We start from the raw sequence: 21,033 nt of genomic DNA, 5'->3' as shown, positions 1-21,033 counted from the left end.
TAGATATTTTTAGTAACTATATTAAATATGTAAAGTTGCATAACTATACACTTGCGCCATACACATTTCAGAAATTATTTAAAAATTTATTTCTAAAGTTTTCAACCATTTATATATATATAAATGGTTAATATGGTCTTCACTAACTTGAAGTAAATCATATTTAATAAAAAAAAATTAATCGAACAACCTATTTAAAACCTATTGTACTAAATGAGTTTATATGAATATTTATTTCAATTAAAATTTCACTTAAACCCTGTTAAACTTTATTTTAACATCACGTGCTTTGTTAATCGATAAACTTAATGTTTGTGTAAAATATTTCAAATTTGATTAAATTAATGTTTGATTGAATAAGTCTCAATTTTTTGGATTGAGATATAAGTTATGTGTACTGTAGTGTGATAATGATTTTTGAAAAATATATTAAAGTTTATTATAGCTAGATATTTTGATGTAGTAATCGGTGAAAATAGTACTCTCTCTGTTCCTAAAAGTTCTATATTATAAATAAAAAAATGTTTCAAAAAGATACATATTCTATATTTTCAATGCAATTTTTTCAACTAATAATGAGAAATTAAAAACATTAATTGTATTTCTTAAAATCTTATCGGTTTAAAAATATAAGAAATATAAAATTATAAAAAAACTATGCATTTATAGCTAAATTTTAATATGTTTAATAAAAAATGTGAAAATACTAAAACATAGATCTTTTGGGAACGGAAAGAGTATATATTTTCTTTCCCAATATTAGGGGTGAAAATAAAAAGTAAAACTACTATAAGTGTTTTCTTTTGTATTTCTTAACAAATATAAAGTGTATAATTTAATAATTACATTTTATACTTCTTAACCGAGATTATGAGAAACAATCAACATATCATTATAAAAAGATATATCAATGATATAACTGTAAAGATACTCCAACTTACGAAGTGTACAAATAGTTCATGCAGTTATTGAGTTCGATGCCGTTATAAAAATATGGATCGATGCAGTTATATCACTACAGATAATAATATATTCTATTTAATCAGTTCAATGCAGTTACAAAAACATGGATCGTGGCAGTTATTAACATATCAACACAATATTCTATTTAATCAATTCATTGCAGTTATATTTTTAAATTGGACACAACATTTTATCAATTGGTCATGCTGATGTTTTAATAGAATAGATAATTTTCATTATAAGTATTTGGTCATTTTGGAGAAAACCTGTATCCAATTAATCGATCATAATTTTTTTTAAATGTCCCTATAAACTTCGATCTTCAAAATGAAAAATGTTTAATATCCTAACTAATACTTAGGTTTATGGTTCAGTTGTCATTGTTTAAGATTTGCCAAATGTTTCAAAAACAATTTCACATCTATCGACAAAGAAGTTTTTGATATAAATAAAAGTTTAATATTCATTCAAAAAATATCCCAACCAACATTATCTTCTACAACATCTTGTATATATTCTATTATAAAAAGTTACAAAAAAAATCTTGTATATGTTCTATTAAAATAGAATCAATATAAAATCAGTTGCAAGAAAAACAAAAAATAGAATCGATATACAGATTTAACATTTTGTTTACTTCTTGTCATTGAAAATTTAAAATTTGACGGGATGAGGTAGCCCGTTTGGCGAAGAACCTTGGAGGCCAATTGTCATGTTCACGGGTTCGACGCCAGGCGGTGGCGAACTGCCCATCCTGTCACCCACACGGATATGGACCCATGCTTTCGGACCCATTTGAATACCCGGAGAGAGAGTCTATCTGTGGGCTGCACATCCCCTTGGGGATTAGTCTGGGCCCTGGCCTGAGATACCCCCAGGTTAAACAAAAAAAAACAAAATTAAATTTTAATGATAATATTGTTAAATTAATTTTTAGTTAGTTAAATATTTTTTTACTAATTTATACAAAATAATATATATCATTTTCTATTTTAAGGATTTTGTAAAACTTTTACTCTTATGTTTAAGATAAAGCAATAATCTCTATAAATATTACCGACATAATTTTTTGTTATTAGCTATATGTATATGTATATATATATATATATAGGTTTTATCAAAAAGCCCTTTGTCAAAAAAAAAAAAAAAGGTTTGATCAACACAGTTGACCAAATTTAGTCCAGAATTTTATATCCGACAAACAATTACTAACTAAATTAAGTTAACTTGTGTATAAGATAATTTCATGACGTTTGTAGGAGTAAACCCTAAAGCAATAGAAATGGTATAACTACAATTAACATAACTAGTTAAAGTGTCCAAGGAACAACTTTTGCTTTTGTTAATATATCCCCAACTTGTTAAAAACTTAACTAAGGACAAATCCCAGTAAAGTGAAACTTGCGCTAGAAAATATGTTTTCTATTTTAAATTAGTTTGGAACTATCTTGAACTTATGGAAATACCTAGATTAAGTCAGGGAGTTGCAGTCTATAGATTGATTTTTCTTTTTTGGATATTCAAATGAGCTTTAATTTGTATGTTTAGTTAAATCAAGATTTTTATTAAAATATTAGTAAAATTAATAAACTCTAAAATATTTAAAACATTTTCTTGATATATAATTTGAATTTAAGTTTATATTGCTGCACATGGCACATGAAAACTAAAATGGGTGAAGTTAAGTTTTGGTTTTGCCCAATGAGATGCATCCCATAGTTATTAGTATACAAAATCTGCCATAATAGATTTTAGAAGACAGTCTCGTCTGTATATTGATTTAAAATCGTTATCTTCAGTTTAAAATTTATTTTAAAAGTGAAATAACCACATGATAGAGTTCATTTTTCAATTTTAATCAATTTTATAGTGGAAATAGAGTAGTGGGCAAAAAATAAATGCATTACTAGAGTTTGACATTCGTGCGTGTATTTTCCATTTTATAAATATATAGCGTTAATATTATCATAAACGTTTAAATATAAGATTTATATTTTAATGTTATTTATTGTGTAGCTCTATCATCTTATTTTTTAGGTTTCTTATTCGACATTACTAATATATAGTGATCGATTTTATAATTTTAGTTTGTTATTAATTGTTACTGCAAAAATATATTTTTAAAATTTATTTAGTTACTAGGTGATTATCTCGTGCTCATGCACAGGTATAAATATTTCTAAAGTAAATATACTATAATAATTGATTGCCATTTACTTTTAATCTTACATTAATTTATAATTTGTATGTATCATTTATATTAATAATATCTATTACTTTAATTATACATATGATTTTATATATATTATATCTAATCAATTTTGTTGTTTTTAAAGTTAATATAGTTTTCATTTGAGTAAGTTGGATTGCATCTCTCAATTCAACTATAATATTTTTTATTCTATATATTAAAATTTTGATTAATTTCTATTTGCATTTAGGTGGTTGTTGTCTTATATATGTAAATATATTTTATGAAGATTATGTATAACTTAAGATATATTGTGCTTAGATAAGAAAATAAACTAAAGTGTCTGATACCAAATTACATAAATTAATATAACGATAATATTCTGAAGTTTCATGCATATATATAAATTTTACAAAAGAACTAAATTGTAACAGTTAGTTAACATTTTATTTTCATTTTTAATATGTTTCGAGTTGTCATATGATTTATATTTATAAAATAAATTACTATTCTTATAAAATTATATATTTTTATCTTAGTTAAATTTATGATTTTAGATATAAGTTGGATTAGTCGAGTCACTCATGTTGTGAGTATATTGAGTTACAAACTATTTTTAGTCAATTAAACATATATCAATTTATGTTACTTTATTATTTTATGTAATCATCTAAGAAAATAGATAGATATGTAAAAATATTTCTATTACTTTTAATTTTTTTGTATTACTTCTAATATCAAGATTATCTGTGTAAATTATTTTTAATGAAATCACATTATATACAAATTTATTTTTCCCATCTAAGAAAATATAGATATAAAGAAAATATTTTATTACTTCTAAAATATATTTTATATTATTTAAAAATATTTTTTTTAAGTAATATTATTTTGTGAACTTTTCCTTTTTTATGTAATCGTATTATATATACATATATTTTCGTTTTTCAATTCGTTTTTTTACTTTATATTATTTAAAAATATTTTTTAAAAGTAATATTATTTTGTGAGCTTTTCCTTTTTTAAGTAATCATATTATATATACATATATTTTGGTTTTTTAATTCTTTTTTTTACTTTATAAAAATTCTCCTTGTTTAATATATGTATATATTTTTGGAAAATTTTAAAAAGGAAACTAAGTAAAAAGTAAATAATAGTATTTTAAATGTAATAATTTAATTCATAAAGGGTATCAATGTAATCAGCCATCGTGAGAGTTAACGTGAGAGCAACACATAGGAAACTGACTTCTCAAATAATATTAAAGAGATATTATAAAACTGACATCTCAAATAATAAATACATTGTTTTATTTAAATAATATAGCTAATTTTTATACTTAGTAGAATCTTTCATACTATTTTAGTAAATTTTAACAATAAAATATATTTTTGGATGTTATGGTATTAAGTTTTCTTATTTTCTGTTATTAATTTCAAAATATAATATTATTTATTATTCTTACAACATAATTGTTTTTGTATTGCCTTTCAAAAAATAATACTTTAGCATCTATGAGTTTATCTTTCGTAAAATTTGAATATTATCATTTTTTGGAATATTTATTTTTAAAATTTCATATATTTGGTCAAAAGAAATTTAAAAAATTACATAACTATTTATAAGTTTGGAAGATTATATGAATTTTTATGTAATTTTACTAAACTAATTCATTTTTTTAATATATTTTTTCGTAATATTTTTATAGTTTTAAAAGGGTATTATTATAATTAAAACATAAGTTGAATTTATAGTTAACTTTTTTTTTTAATTAATATATTTAATAAAATATTAAAATTTCAAAGTTTCTAACAATATATCTTGTAAATAATACATAAACTAAAGGTTACTTATATACTATCATATTTTTTATATAATAATTTTGGATAATATATTGTTGTGAGTTTCAAAATAAGTAAAAATATAATATATAGTTGTAGATATAAAAGTTTAAAATATGTTCATAATTTTACTTTTGTATAAAAAAATGGGAAAGTGTCACATATACCACATTCATATTACCACTTTTTATGTTTACACTAACCATTTTTACTCTAACATTAAATGAAGGTAAAAGACATTTATACCCATGTGGTTAACTAATTTAGACATAGGATCTAAAATTGAGGGTTGAGTAGAGTTTTTGGAATGTGAAATTTAGGATTCTAATAAATATATAAATAAATACTTAAAAAATATTTTTAAAAAATAAAAGTAGTTTCAAATGTAATTTTTGATTTTCAAAAATAAATTTTGAAAAACAAAAATTTGAGTAAAAAAATCCAAAAAAAGATTTTTATAAAAAAGTTCGAATTTGAAAAAAGGTATAATTCGAAAACATAAAAAAATATTTTTTTTATATTTTTATTTAAATAATTATTTATTATATATATAGAAAAAAATGGTATAAAAGTCTTTTGTCACTTAACGAAGAAGGTACTTTTGAAAATGTTCATTTAGTGGTGGTAAAGATGAATAATGGTAACATGAAAGTGGTAAATATGAAATTCTCCCTAAAAATATTACATAGTTTACGAATTCTAACCCGTTTTAACGGTGAATGATAAATATTTATTTAAATAAAATTATTTTTTCAATAAAATAGGTTAATTTATCAATTTGATTTTATCATTTTTAATGTATATATTACTTCTATTTTAATATAATATAATATAGACTGTAACTATAAACTTTATACATAATTTCATTTATTTTTTATTTTTATAAATTAACATTAGTTTGTAGTAATATTATATTACTAATTACAAAATTAACTAATGCATTGTTTTATAAAAAAATTTAAAACTTTTAGTAGGATTTAGTTAGATTTTTTAACATATTTGGTTATAAATAAAAACATAGTTCAATTTTATAGTTGAAAATTATTATTAATATTCTTATTGATTATTAAAATGTTTAAAAATGTTATATATTTGATTGATTAATATGAATAATCAAATATGACTTGTTAACCGCTGGTAAAAATAATGATTCTATTTGAACAAAATAGATTCTAAGTATAGAGTAATAGCATCTTCAACCTCACTATATTTTTATTCCAAAATTGAGTTTGAAATGAAATCTTATCCAATCATATTCTATTTTCATTTTTTTTTTACAGCAAACATTTACAGATTCATGTAAACTCTATAAACCAAGGTGGTAAATCTGCATCCATGTGCACGACAAAAGACGGTTGTTTCCGAGCACTACGTGCCAAGCTATCCGCCCTTGTGTTCTCCGTCCTAGGAACATGAACGATATCTGAGTTGACAAAACTTTGTCGCAAAAGCTTAATATCTTCCAGGTAGCTTTCAAATGCTGGTCATTCCTCTGGTTCCGAAACCATCTTCACCAATTGAGAACAATCTGTTGCAAACGTAACCTGAAACTGCCATAAATTTCGCATACATTCCATTGCCCAATTTAATGTCTCCATCGCCGAATGAAGAGGTGAGAGACATGCCCTTACATTCTTTGCCACCCAATAAGCCATCAAACCCTGGTAACGTACTGAGCCATCCTTGTCCTGAAAATAGGTCCTTATCTTTCCAAGAACCGTCTGTGAAACACCATCTTCCTGTGGTCCCTAAATTAGGCCTTCCCTGTACTTCTTGTGCCAACCTATGATTATTAATAACCTGTGCCCCAGCCCACAGTGTTGATTCAACTTCTGCCAGTCGAAGCGTTTTCCTTGGGGCAATGTCAAGGTTACTGAACACTTTGTTGTTCCGGCCGTTCCAAATATACCATAATAACCATGCAAACTGATGACCCTCCATTTTTGGGTTAACTCTCCAAAATAGATGGTCCATATTAGCAAAAAGAGAGCCAATTGGGAAAAGGTTTGGATTTGATGGGATCTTAGATAGTGCCCACACTTGACGTGCTGGAGGACATTCGAAGAACACATGGTTTATTGATTCTTTCGGGTCTCCACACCTAGCACAGCAGGTATCTCCTTGTATCCCTCTCGCTTTCAGGTTTATCGTTACCGCTATACAACTGGACAACAACTGCCATAAAAAATACTTTAGCTTCGGGGGACACCTCACTTTCCAGCAGAATGCTTTGAGGATATCTACATTGGGACCATAAAATTCAGGTGGTTTCTCATTATCAGGATAAATCTTTTCTACCTGATACCCTGATTGTACCGTATATTTTCCGTTCTTGGTAAAGTGCCATCTATTTCTATCTGCCAACTAATTTCTACTCAATGGTATACTCTCTATTATTTTTGCATCTTGTGGATCAACCAAATTCCTAATTAGAGTAAAATGAGTTTACTTTAAAAATAGAGTAATATATTTTTTTTTATTACTCTATTTTCACTTAGAAATAGAGTAAAATTAGAGTACAATCCACTCCATTATAGAGTTATTCAAAAAAGAGTAATACATACTGAAGATGCTCTATACCTATTTTCACTTCATTATAAAATAAAAAATGGAATAGGATTAAAGAATATTTTACTTCAAACTTCATTTTGGATTGAAAAATGAATTGGATTAATTGAAAATGCTCTTAGTAAACAACTATGTCCAAATAAATAACAATTCCTAATTATACATATATATGTATTTGCCAAAAAAAAGCATCATGCCAGTAACATACAAATCATTGTCATTTTCTACACTCATAAAACTATCATACATGTCTATACTTTAAAAGAGAGAATAATCATTGTTTACTAATAGAGATGAATCTTAAAAATAATAATCAAATCTATTTGTTTATGGAAGACCGATCACTATTCACGTGTGGAAACTAATCTACAAGTTTTGTATCCATTTCTTGATACTTATGTGAACATAATCATGTTTCGTGAACATTGACTAATATTATCATATTCAATATCTATGTGAACATAACCATGACTTAAATTATAAAACTAATATGCACGTTATTACAGCTTGTTAGCAAAAAAAAAAAAACCTTGTTAGAGCTTATATTCCATATTTTTAATGTGATTTTTATTTTCCGATGAACATTCACAGACTCATTTAGACTCTTTAAACCAAGGCGGCAATTCGGCACGATGTGTACGACGAAAGACGGCTGGTTCCGAGCACTGCGTGCCAAACGATCCGCCTTTATGTTTTCCGTCCTAGGTACATGAACGATATCTGAGTTGGTGAAGCTTCTTCTTAAAAGCATAATGTCATCTAGGTAGCTTTCAAATGTTGGTCATTCCTCTGATTCCGAAACCATCTTCACCAATTGAGAACAATCTGCTGCAAACGTCACCTGAAGCTGTCTTAAATTCTTCATACATTCTATTTCCCAAATTAATGCCTCCATCTCCGTATGAAGAAGAGAGAGACATGCCCTTACATTCCTTGCCCCTAATAACCCGTCAAACCCCGGTAGTGTGCTGAACCAGCCTTGTCCTGAAAATAAGTCCTTATCTTTCTAAGAACCGTTTATAAAACACCATCTTCATGTAATCCTAGAATTAGGTCTTATCTGACCCGCTTGTACCAACATGTGCCTCAGCCCAAAGTCTTGATTCCAATTCTGCTAAGTTGAGTGTTTCCCTCGAATCAATATCAAGATTACTGAAAACTTTTTTATTCCGGCCCTTCCAGATGTACCATAATATCCATGCAAACTGAGGGTCTTCCATTTTTGGGTTAACTCTCCAAAATAGATGGTCTATGTTAGCAAAAAAAGAACCCATAGGAAAGAGATTTGGATTCGATGGAATCTTAGATAGTGCCCACACCTGACATGTCGGGGGACATTCAAAGAACACATGATTTATTGATTCCTCTGAATCTCCACACCTTGCACAACATGTATCTCCTTGTATTCCTCTTGCTTTTAATTTTTTTTGTTACCGCTATACAACCTGTCACCAGCTGCCATAAGAAATGTTTTAACTTTGGAGGACACTTCAATTTCCTGCAAAATGCCTTAAGTATATCCACATTTGGTCCATAAAATTCGGGTGGTTTTTCCTTATCAGGATATATCCTTTCTATCTGATACCCTGATTGTACCGTATATTTCCCGTTATTAGTGAAATGTCATCCATTCCTATCTTCCATCTGATTCTTACTCAAAGGAATACTTTCGATCATTTTTGCATCTTGGGGTTCCACCAATGTCCTAATGGCCTGTAAATTTCATGTTCGGAATTCCTGATTAATGAGAGAATCCACTGTGAGTTCCGGGTAATTATTATGAAATTTTTTGTTAGCTGGTCTTGAGCGAGTGGATGGGATCCAAGGATCATTCCATACTGAAATAGATGATCATGTTCCAACTCTTTTGATTAGTCCTTTCCAAACCAGAGATCTAGCAGAGATAATACTCCTCCAGCCATATGACGGGGAATATGAGCGAATCGGTTCCAGGGGTGAAGCATTCCTGAAGTACCGTCCTTTGAAAACTCTAGAGAAGGGGTATTAGGCTTTTCAATCAGCCGCCACAATTGCTTTCCAAGCATCGCCGTATTAAAATCAGTCAAATCCTTGAATCCTAGTCCACCATTATCCTTATGTATACATAATTTATCTCATGACTTCTAATGCATACCCCTTGTACTTCCTCCTAGACTCCACAACCATTCACCCTATTATTCAGACGATCTTGTACAAAACCAAACACTTGTGTCTTTGATCCTCCTAAACTCTCTGGCAATCCTAAATAAGAACCCATTCCACCTAGGTTTTGAATTCCCAAAATATCTCGCAGCTCTTGTCGGCTAGATTCATCAATCTTATATCCAAATTGAATTGAAGATTTCTGAAAATTAATTTGTTGTCCTGAAACAGCCTCGTAATCCTTAAGTATCCTTAGAATAGTTTGACACTCCTCTTTGTTTGCCTTACAAAAGAACAGACTGTCATCTGCAAATAACAAATGGGAAATTGCTGGACACGCTTTTGCTACCTTCGTACCGGTTTAATGTGATTTCCTTTATCATTTTTCGACCCAATTATCATAATCAAAAGAAATGCAAAAGAACAAATGGAAAATAAAATGTACAAAATAAGGAAATTTGACGTTTTGAATTTGAATTTTAGTGTTTAGAGCATGACTAATAGGGGTTCGGTATTTAAGAGCTGATTCTTAGTTTTTTCAGTTAAAAGTTAAGAGACGATTTCTTATATTCCGCTAAAAATCATACCCTAAGAACCCTCATTAATCATGCTCTTAGGAATTAGGTTTACGATCTAAAGTTTAAAGTAGTAAATACATATTTCAATTTAAAAAAAATTGATCTGATTCTTCAGAAAAAAATAATATTAAGTTTATTATTTATTAAAAAATTGTTATGTTGTTAAACAGATGCTAGTTTATGACTTTTAACTTGAAGGTTATTTTTTGATAAAATATTCTAGTGCTATTAATGACATCATTTCTAAAAATAAATAACTTTTGTTAGGACAAAAACGAAGTAGATATAGAAAATTAGGGCCGTTAACCATAACAACACGCATAAATTAATAAACTAATCATAACAAAAACTAAAGTTAAAAGAAAACTAATCATAGCAGAAAAATATATGTATATTTATATAATAATTGTTATTTTGCCTTTCATCACTTTATCCTCTCCTTTTAATTAATTTTATCAGTTTAAAAAATTACTTATTCAAATTTCTTATTTACCTATACAATATAGACTTTTGTATATGTCATGTTTTGAATTTTTAAGACAAACATATATTTATAAAAATCAATATATAAAATTTAATGAGAATTGTTGTGTTATATTCTATATACAAAACATAGAATGTAATTATAATTATATAATCTCCCTTTTACTAATATGTAATGTTACAATAATATAGTGTTGTGTTCTATTATATTACTAAATAGAATTGTAATTATACAACTAGATCTTGATCCGCACAACTGTGCGAGTGATTATTTTCATTTTTATACATATAAATATTTGATTTACATGATTAGTGGTATATAATTTTAATATTTACAATATTACTAAAAGTTTAATATAATATTCTCAAACAAGATTTTCATAGTTTGTATGCAGTAATTTAATTTATTTCTTTCAAATTACTAGTAATATCTCTCTTATTAAAACATGAACACTAACTAAAATTTTATATTATGTGATATTTACGATAAATTCTGTTCAATTTAATATTAACTTATATATTAATTTTCTTAAGATTATACTTGTATTTTAGGTTTTGATCGTACATATATGTTAATCAAATTATTTGTATGAATTAAATCTTTGACTGAGTAACATATATTAAGTGTAACTTATAAAGCGTCTGTTTCATTTAAATTACTAAACCAAAAATTGTAATGCACTATGTTTGTTTTTCTCCTTTTAGACCTGATTTTCCTCTTTATTATTTATGTTTTTTTTATGTTTCTTATTTTTTATATTGTTGATTTAGACTTTTCTACTCCAAAACTCTTGGATTATTTACAATAATTTTTTTAATGTTAAAATTTGTATTTGCAATTCTTTATCTATCTTATATCCTGTTATATCATTACCACTTTAACCTACATCTACATTTGATAATAAATACACTGAAAATAAAAATATTCACATGAAATATATTTTTTCATTCATTCATCTGTCATTTATGTTAATTGATAAAAGAAACAAAAACTATTAAATTAATGAATAATATATAAATATGGTCTACATAAAAATAAGCTTGGTTATATTTTTTGTAAACAAAGCAGTCATATACTTTTATTATTAAAATGTAAAATAAACCGGCCACTATATTTAATAACATAAACTTAATGCACTTTCAAAATAACATTTATAAACTGGTCATTCATATAGATAGCATATTTTTAACAGTGTGGTACAAAAATCTAAAATATAAAATCTTAACTGTTAGAGATCAAAGATTTAATTGAAAATATTATGTTAAATTAATATCATAAATTTTAATACAAAATTGTACATGAGTTTGATATAATTAAAAAATTAATTAGATACTTAAAAGGCTTATTTTAGTAAAATGAAATATACATTTAGATTTAAAAAAATTATGAAATTAATTAAATATTTAAATGAAACGAAATGTACATTTATGTTTTAAATAAATACAAAAGTAATTAAATACTTTAAAATGTTTGCCTAAATGAAAAATGAAATATATAGTTATATTTCAAATAAAAAGATATGAAAATATTTTATTCAGATGTAATTCAAATAAAATACGAGAATATTTATTTGAATTTTTTAGAATAATTAAAATATATATACAAAAATTTATTTAAGTAATTTTCTAAGACATAGTGCAAAATAAAATATTACACATACAAAGAACTTGTGACTTCTATTTTAATAGTATAGATATTTCTTTTCTTTTCTTTTTTCTCCTTAGAGCACCAGCATCGATCAAAACTTGTAGAATCGTCTTTACCCCCATATGATATTGATATATTTTATTTATTTTACTTACTTTTAAAACAAAAAGGTTTTAGCCAATAGAAAAGTAACAAATGACGAAAAAGTATCTTCAACACGGTTGAACGTCTCGCTGCCTCGAATCGTCTCCGGTGATTATTATGTCTCCTCTCCTCTTTTCTAACTACTTTTTTATTATTTTAGGTGTGAAAGATTGGGTGAGAGCCATTAGTGGTGCTCGTAGAGCAGGAGCAGCGGTAAGAAACATTGTGCGTTTCTCAATAAACATAAAATAATGCTATTTATTTTTATAGTTAATTTTAGTTATTTCTAAATAATTTTACCACTAAGGGCAACATTATCACCCAAAACGTTTTTTGGTCCTTAAATTTTTATTTTTTTTTCTGGTTTTAAAAAATAAAAAAATAAATAAACCAATCGCGGACCGCCACGTGTCGTGCGATCCGTAAACAGTGCTAAAGACGCAGTGCTAAAGACGCAGTGCTAAAGACGCAGTGCAAATGTTTCTTATTTTGGGATATTGTGGCATAGTAATTGAGAAAAAGTAGTGGAGCCCATGCGTAAGAACCCTCCCCCACCACCGATATTGTTACCCTAATATATCAACATCCGTAGAAAATTTTCTTGATTCTCTTGTGGAAGTACCTTTATGACAGATCGATTTTACTAAATTGTTGTTCTCTCCCCTTCATTTTTCGATATTTATTATTATTTTATCAACAGAAACCCTATGAAAAATGACCACTAAGAGCATCTTTATCCGGGGATACTAGAGGGTTTCTTAGCGTGTGGGTCCCGCGTAGGACCCACTTTTTTTTAAGAAACCGGTTACAAAAACTACTAAATAGTAGTCGGTTCTTAAGGGTTTCTTACACTGTTCGCGGACCCCACTAACACGTGGCGGCTCACGATTGGTTCGTTTTTATTTTTTCCTAAATTCGAAAAAGTAAAAAAAAAAAAAAAAAAAAAAAAAAAATTAAAAAACCTCATTTGGGGTTTCAGGGATAATGATGCTCTAATGGTGCCCTTAGCTTTATCAGTCTCTCCCCCTCTTTTCCTTTTTTTTTTTTTTGAAACATTCCATTGTTTTTTCTATCTTTAATATGTAATGTTACAATAAATATTGTAGTATTTTATTCTATTTGCGAAGCATATAATAGAATTGTAAGTATACAATTTCTCACTCTTCCTCTTTTTCTCTTTTTCTTTTTCTTTTTCTTTTTTTTTCTCTGTCTTTTCAAGAATGACAATATTATCCAAGTTGGTGACAAATTATCACATCACTTCTTTGCATATAGATACATTGTTGGTTTTTTAATTTTCAATCCTTATATACATTTGACAAATTATCTCAAAGATATACCTACCATAGGGTTTCCCCTAACAAATTTAATAGATTGTTTGCATATTTTATTAGTTTGATATTGAAGATTCATAAAATGTCATGTTAGACGTATTTTTACAAACTATGGAAAGCAAAACCACTTATAAAATTATAAATAAAGCTATATTATGACGATTTGAAAACTAAAATGGTAATTCAGAAGAAAACTATATTTTAATATGTATTGCGTGAAAAACACCAATAATGTGAACAATACGCAAGTATTCCATAGCGTACATATTTATATAGTATATTCGATGTATACTTTCAGAATATAAAATACCTCTACTACTAAACATTATGCAATTTTAATTAGTTAGACATGATAGTTCAACAGATTAGCTGTCAGGAAATTTTGATTATAACCATATATATATAATTGTGTAGGTTTTGTTTCATATTGATAGACGAAATCAAAAGTCAAGTACTGATGGGTTGACGGGATGTGGTAGCCCATTTGGCGAAGGACTTTGGGGGCCAATTGTTATGCTCACGGATTCGACGCCAGGCGGTGGTGAACTGTTCATCATGTCACCCACACGGGTATGGATCCATGCTTTCGGGCCCATTTGAATACCTGGAAAGAGAGTCTATCCGTGGGCTGCACTTCCCCTTGGAAATTAGTCTGGGCCCTAAAGACCTGGGATACCCCAGGTTAAAAAAAAAAAAAAAAAGTATTGATGGGTTGCATTACGATAATATGTTATTCATAGAAAACAAATGGTTGAAAAGAGAATTTATTATTTGTTTCATTTGTCTGAATTTCGATGAAAGAAATGTTTGATAAGATGAGAGGAGGTGAAACTATTATAAATAAGATCTTATAGGTATCATATGCTAATATAATCAAAATGGATAAGAACGTTCTATCGTCCTAGGCAAAAAAAAAACGTTCTATCGTCGTATGGAAATATTCTAATAGAACATAAAATCATGACTCAAATTGTGTCACGCAATGGATAATAAACAAGAGGACCACGAGTGGTGATACAAGAGGGCTTGTAAGAACGGAAGAGAACAAAATGGCACGTTGGATGAGGAGGGTGGCTCTTGGGAATAGGCAAAGGTCGGTTTATTGCAATATAACCGGCCTTTCTAGATTAAAAAAAATAATATCCCTTTGACGACAAACCCATGTTTTGGTCTGGTTATTTCACTTTCCACATAGGATTCACAAGAAAGCATAAAATCTGCCTACGTGGACAAAAAGTGGGAAAATGGCTTATTCCCTTATGAACTAGTTGTTCCCAATTTTTTCACACATAAACTTTTAAGTCATGCCAAAAACCATATGCACAATGGAAAAATGACTTATTCCCCTATGAACTAGTTGTTCCTGGCTATTTCACACACAAACTTTTAAATCATGCCAAAAACCATATGAACAACTCTATTTTTTTGAATTACATGCACAAACTATCTATTTTAAAGTAATTCCCCTAAAACCGTAACGGTGTTATTTAAACGTTAACTTGGTTTATGATAAGTGGAGAGACGGTTTAAAGAAAGAAGAGCAGCAAATACTAACTTATCAATCTCCATGTATTGTCACAAGGAACTATAAAATTGGCGTAGTCTAGGATGCTTGATTGGTTCCGTAAGCGGATGTTACTCTCAGGTTCCGGTCCTGCAGGGATTTATATATATTCTCCTCAATCCAGAAATTAATGTCATATGATCTCTTTATATGCTTTAGGTCATATAACTCGGAAATATCTACCCAACCAGTTACTATGTCATATAACTCGAAAATACAGAATATAAATTTTTTTATCCTCAATTGATGATGAAGAGTAAAACGATTTCTGAAGAAAAAGGGCATTTGACAAAAAGAAGAAGAACAAAACGACATAGTATTCTACTTTTATCAATCTAAATGAAACCGACTATCTACCTGTCATAAACCAAGTTAACGTTTAAACAACATCATTTACGGTTTTAGGAGAATTAGTTTAAAATCAATAGTTTGTGTATGTAATTCAAAAAATAGAATTGTTCATGTGGTTTTTGGCATGACTTAAAAGTTTGTGTGTGAAATAGCCAGAAACAACTAGTTCATATGAGAATAAATTATTTTTCCGTTGTTCATGAGGTTTTTGGCATGGCTTAAAAATTCGTGTGTGAAAAAGCCAGAAACAACTAGTTCATACGGGAATGAACCATTTTCCCGACAAAAAGTAGTATTGTTTTCTGGATCACAAACAAAAGCATCTTTATAATAAGTCGCTTTTTCAGGGAAAATATTAAAAATATTGAACTATATGTTACTGGCAATATATATATGCAGTTCTACACCGTCGATCGAACTTGTGATTTCTATGTTGCACTACGTCGGCTATAGTAATATGTTAAAACAAATACATGCTAATCCAATTCTTTTTTTGGAAAATGCTAAATGAAACGAAATTGTGCATACCTTTTAGTTTTCAGTTACAATTTAAAATTGTAATATTTCTTATACTTTTATAAATTCTAAACCTTACGGTTCATAATGTATCAAAAACATAATCTTAATCAAATGGACAATTTTTAAAAATAAGTTTTCTTAATAGAAAGTTTTTAGTTAACTAGAAACTTTTTTAAATGGTTATTTTGCTAGATATTTGTCGATAGTCAAATAGTATTATATGAGGAAGGTTCTTTCTAAAATATTTTTCTTTGTTCGAAAATACAAATTTGAAAATGATTTATTTGTTCATTATCAAGTATTCTTAAGATTGATCTACACTAACATTCGAATTTTTATCCAAAAATGCTTATTTTCCGTCAGAAAACAAATAGCAAAAGAATATGAACAATTTTTTCAAATAGTCATTTTTAAGTTTTTGTCGCAAAATAGCTTCTAAGAAAGAAAATGACCAAAATAACATTTTTTATTTTGAAATTTTTTATTTTTATTTTTTAAAATTTGAAAACACATCCCCAGAATCTTACCTATTAACTCTAAACTCTAAGTCTAGATTAATCATAGGATAAAAAATTTAATAAAACTTATTTTGATTATTTTATTCACCGAAAGCTGTTTAGGATTATCGTAGAGAATTTTTTAAAAAATATCAGGTAGCCTGATCAAAAAGAAATGCTGTATTTATTTTGATGAAAAAGATCACGCGCCAGCTCAAGAGCGTGTTGATAAGACTAGACAGACGCAAAAGATATTTATAAAAACGCCACGTAGGCACTTAAAGGTTGGAGTATGGGACCCAGCTCGCTAACCTCTATATATTACGAAATGTACCAAAGTTTTTATCTCTTACAACCACATCTTTCTATTTCTCTCAAAACTCTCTCTCCAATTAATGGAGCCTGTCCTTGTCGCGATGGCCGTAACCGCCACGTCAGAAGACGACGGATTTTCGTTAATCACCGATAAAGTTTCATATAATCTAACGGCGTCAGACGTTACCATCGTTACCTCAAGCAACCGTCGGATTCCGGCTCATTCCGGTATTCTGGTATAAGTTTGGTTCTTTTTCTTAAAATGGTTCGGTTTTAAATATTTCCGGTTTGGTTCTGTTTTAACTTATGGATAGGATAATGCAGGCTTCGGCTTCACCAGTACTAATGAACATCATGAAGAAAACGGTGAGACGTTACCAACGCTATGGAGCTTCGAGAGCCATCAAGATTCTTGGCGTTCCATGCGATGCCGTTTCAGTCTTCATCAGATTCCTATACTCTTTTAGGTTGGTTAACTGCGAAATCAAACATATATTTTCTTATCTGATGGTAGAATATAAACGTTTTATACACAAGTGGAAATAATCAACGGCTGATTAATTTTAAAAATAATTAAATCTCAAACCGTGAATCTTTCTTTAAACACCTGGTCAATGACTAAAAGTACCCTCTTGTATCTTTGTTTTTTTTCACGCGTAGTTTGACGGAGGATGAGTTGGAGAAATATGGGATCCATCTTTTAGCGTTGTCTCACGTGTACATGGTGGCGAATCTGAAGCAACGCTGCTCAAGAGGTATCGTTGATGGTTTAACTGCGGAGAACGTTGTCGACGTTCTTCAGCTAGCTCGGCTCTGCGATGCTCCAGATGTTTGTCTTAAATCTATGCGTCTTATACAGTCGCAGTTTAAGACTGTTGAACAGACCGAAGGATGGAAGTTTCTCCAGGAACACGATCCTGTTCTTGAGCTCGATATCCTCCAGTTCATCGACGATTCCGAATCGGTAACTATTTCATCTTTTCTTAGTTGTTTTAAAATACATAATATGTGTTTTTGTTACTACCAAAAGGAATAGATAAAAAGATAATGAAACTTATAAGCAAATATGTATTTTAAAAATATAATTATTATTTTAATTAAAATTTTGAGAAAAAATTGGTTTATTCAGTCTGGTATGTTGCATTTTTGTGATTTGTGTGTTGGATGATGATTTAATGCAGAGGAAGAAAAGAAGACGTAGGCATAAAAAGGAGCAGATCTGTACATGCAACTAAGCGAGGCAATGGAGTGTATAGAGCATATATGCACCCAAGGTTGTACATTGGTCGGTCCAACAAACATTGTAGACGTTAACAAGTCGACGACTGTTCCGTTTGGGGGGAAATCAAAGCCTTGTAAGGCGGTTTCCACGTGTTACGGCCTCCAGCTTTCGATACGTCATTTTGCGGTATGCAAGAAAAGGAGTAACGAGAATGGTTGTCTTCGTTGCAAGCGGATGCTTCAGCTCCTAAGACTCCATTCTTCTATATGTGATCAGCCAGAATCTTGTCGTGTCCCTCTTTGCAGGTATGTCTCCTAACGTTTTCTTTTATCGACTGAAAAATGTTTTGCGTTAATTTGAAATTAATTATTCTTTTTTTTTAGAAAGAAAATTATTCTTTTGAAATTAATTATTCTTCATATAAAAATCAACACTGATTTGATAGTATACAAAAAGGTTTCACTTTTTGAAATAGAGACATCTGGTTTGGCTTTACGTTGACACTAGTTCGTTGTCACCCACCTTGAAACTTTGCAAAATTGCTGTGAGAAATGATGGTGGACCTTTGTGTAGATATTTGCAGATATTTAGAATTTCATGTGTCTTAGTCAACTTTTTTATTTTTATTTTTTTGGAGCAGGCAATTTAAGAAAAGGGTAGAACATGACAAAAGGATGGGTGAAGACACCAAGTGGAAGCTTTTGGTGAGGAGGGTGGTGTCTGCAAAGCTATGTCTTCATTGTGTCAGTCGTCAAAGAAGAACAAATGTGATGGAGAAGCAGAATGATTAGTCAGGAACAGAACAGGAATGAGTTGGGGTTTGTAGATAATTATGAAGATTAGTTCGTCCTTAAAGTCGTATTTGTTCATTTGTTTCTTTTTGTATGGTTGAAGTCTCAAGGGTATACAATCATGTATCATTTGATCGGTGTAGATAGAGGGTTTAGTTTGTAGATGAGTAAACCCTTTTAAATTGGCAGTGTGTAGGCCACATTTGTTTGTTTATTTTACCTCAAATATCATCATGTAATAATAGACGGTTAAATAAATGTTGTCTGACTTAAAGAGGTGTTTTCATAGCTCATGTGGGTTACAAGAGATGAATTTAAGGTAATGACCATGGTTATTGACAAGTTTACATAGAAACTTGGATTAAAAATTAGAGTGAAAGTAAGTAAACCAACTGACCAAGTGCGGCTGGTTAGAACAAGTTCTTTTGTCACACAAGACCAAAATATAAGTTCAGTGTTACACTTAGTGAGTGACTGGTGTAACCGTAGCGGTTGCGGGAGTTTGCGGAAGCGGATGGTTGCAGTTTTAAGCGATTTTAAGAGATATATGTACAATACTGCGGTTAGAAATTGGTGCATTTACGAGATACTTATGACTGGTTAACCACTAAATACAACAGCGGTTAAATAATAAATTAACGATATTTATATTTTATATAATTATAAAAATATTAAACATAATAATATTTTAATTTATATTATAAATTTTAATTTATATTTTAAATTTTCAAAATAGTAGAAAATATTTTATTTTAAAAATTTATAATATAGATTAAAATATAGTAGATATATTTTCTATTTCAATTTTTTCAATTTAAAATTTTTATTTTTGTATTTATATTATTATTTTTTAAAATAAAAAAATTACAAGTTTTTGAATTTAAGAGGTTTAGAGCGCTTTTGAAGTGGTTTAAAACGAGTTGAGTGATTATTTATTAAAAAACGCTAACAACCGCTACCAACCGCAAAAGCTGAGTTTGCGGGTGGTAGCGGGGAAATCAGTCATGCCGTTAATGAAGAACAATTTATGTTTCGTGGAGCCACTATAAAGATAATTAAAGGTTGGTTCAGATTTAAAGAAAAATATCTAAATATGTGACAAAATAATAACATTAAATCTATCATAAACAAAATAATAATGAAAATTAAAAGAAGATGGAGATAGAAAATGATAGAAAGATAATTCTCAGACGGAAAAACTCTCAAAGAAATTCGAATATGACATTTATCATTATGTGAATGGTTTTTGTTTCGTTGACAAAAAAAAAAGAAAAGAATGGTTTACATTTTAGTTAAATTATTAATCAAAACTAATAAAAATGAATGAGATATTTTCGTTATAATATATGTTTTTGTTTGGTATGCATGTTAAGAATTGTATAATCAATAATCACTATGATAACCAATTTCTGGTTTGCCTTTATCTTACTTCAAGGACATGTCTTGATATAAAAAATACGTGTTTTTTTGTGTGTAGAGTGGCTCTCCACATGGAAATTGAAAAGAAAAGTTGGAAAGGGAGGATGTTTGTTGCCCAAGAGAACAAGGCGGAGTGGGACTTAGGGACTTAGGAAACTAAAGGAGGTCGTTGAGGTAGCATCACTGAAATTAATATGGCGATTCCTTACCAAGTCTGGTTTCTTGTGGGTAAACTGGGTTCAGAAGTATTTTGTTGATGGTCTCTGCGATGTCAATCTAAGTCCCACATTGGAAATTAGACAACGGAGAGTCTAAGATACAAAGAGATGTTCAACTCTAATTAGTACGAGGCATTTTGGAAAGAAAACTAAAAGTAAAAACCATGCGGGCTTGCCTAAGGCCCAAAGTGGACAATATCGTACTAATCGGACAATATAGAGTTGGACACGGGATTTCACAA

At 28.9% G+C, this 21,033-nt stretch overlaps 1 protein-coding gene across 1 annotated transcript; it reads left to right on the top strand.

The window, feature by feature from the left end:
- The first annotated feature begins 17,186 nt into the window (after nt 1-17,186).
- LOC106308216 (BTB/POZ and TAZ domain-containing protein 2) lies at nt 17,187-19,445 on the top strand. The gene is given in 7 exon segments (XM_013745350.1): nt 17,187-17,377; nt 17,466-17,608; nt 17,802-18,105; nt 18,323-18,353; nt 18,356-18,668; nt 19,004-19,083; nt 19,086-19,445. Coding segments are annotated over 7 exon segments (1,092 nt in total). The 5' UTR covers nt 17,187-17,221; the 3' UTR covers nt 19,151-19,445.
- Nucleotides 19,446-21,033: the final 1,588 nt, after the last annotated feature.

The sequence above is a fragment of the Brassica oleracea genome, chromosome C8, assembly GCF_000695525.1.
Source record: "Brassica oleracea var. oleracea cultivar TO1000 chromosome C8, BOL, whole genome shotgun sequence".
NCBI classification, from domain to species: Eukaryota; Viridiplantae; Streptophyta; class Magnoliopsida; order Brassicales; family Brassicaceae; genus Brassica; species Brassica oleracea.
The sequence above is the reverse complement of the archived record's forward strand: the minus strand, read 5'-3'. Positions and strand labels throughout refer to the sequence as shown.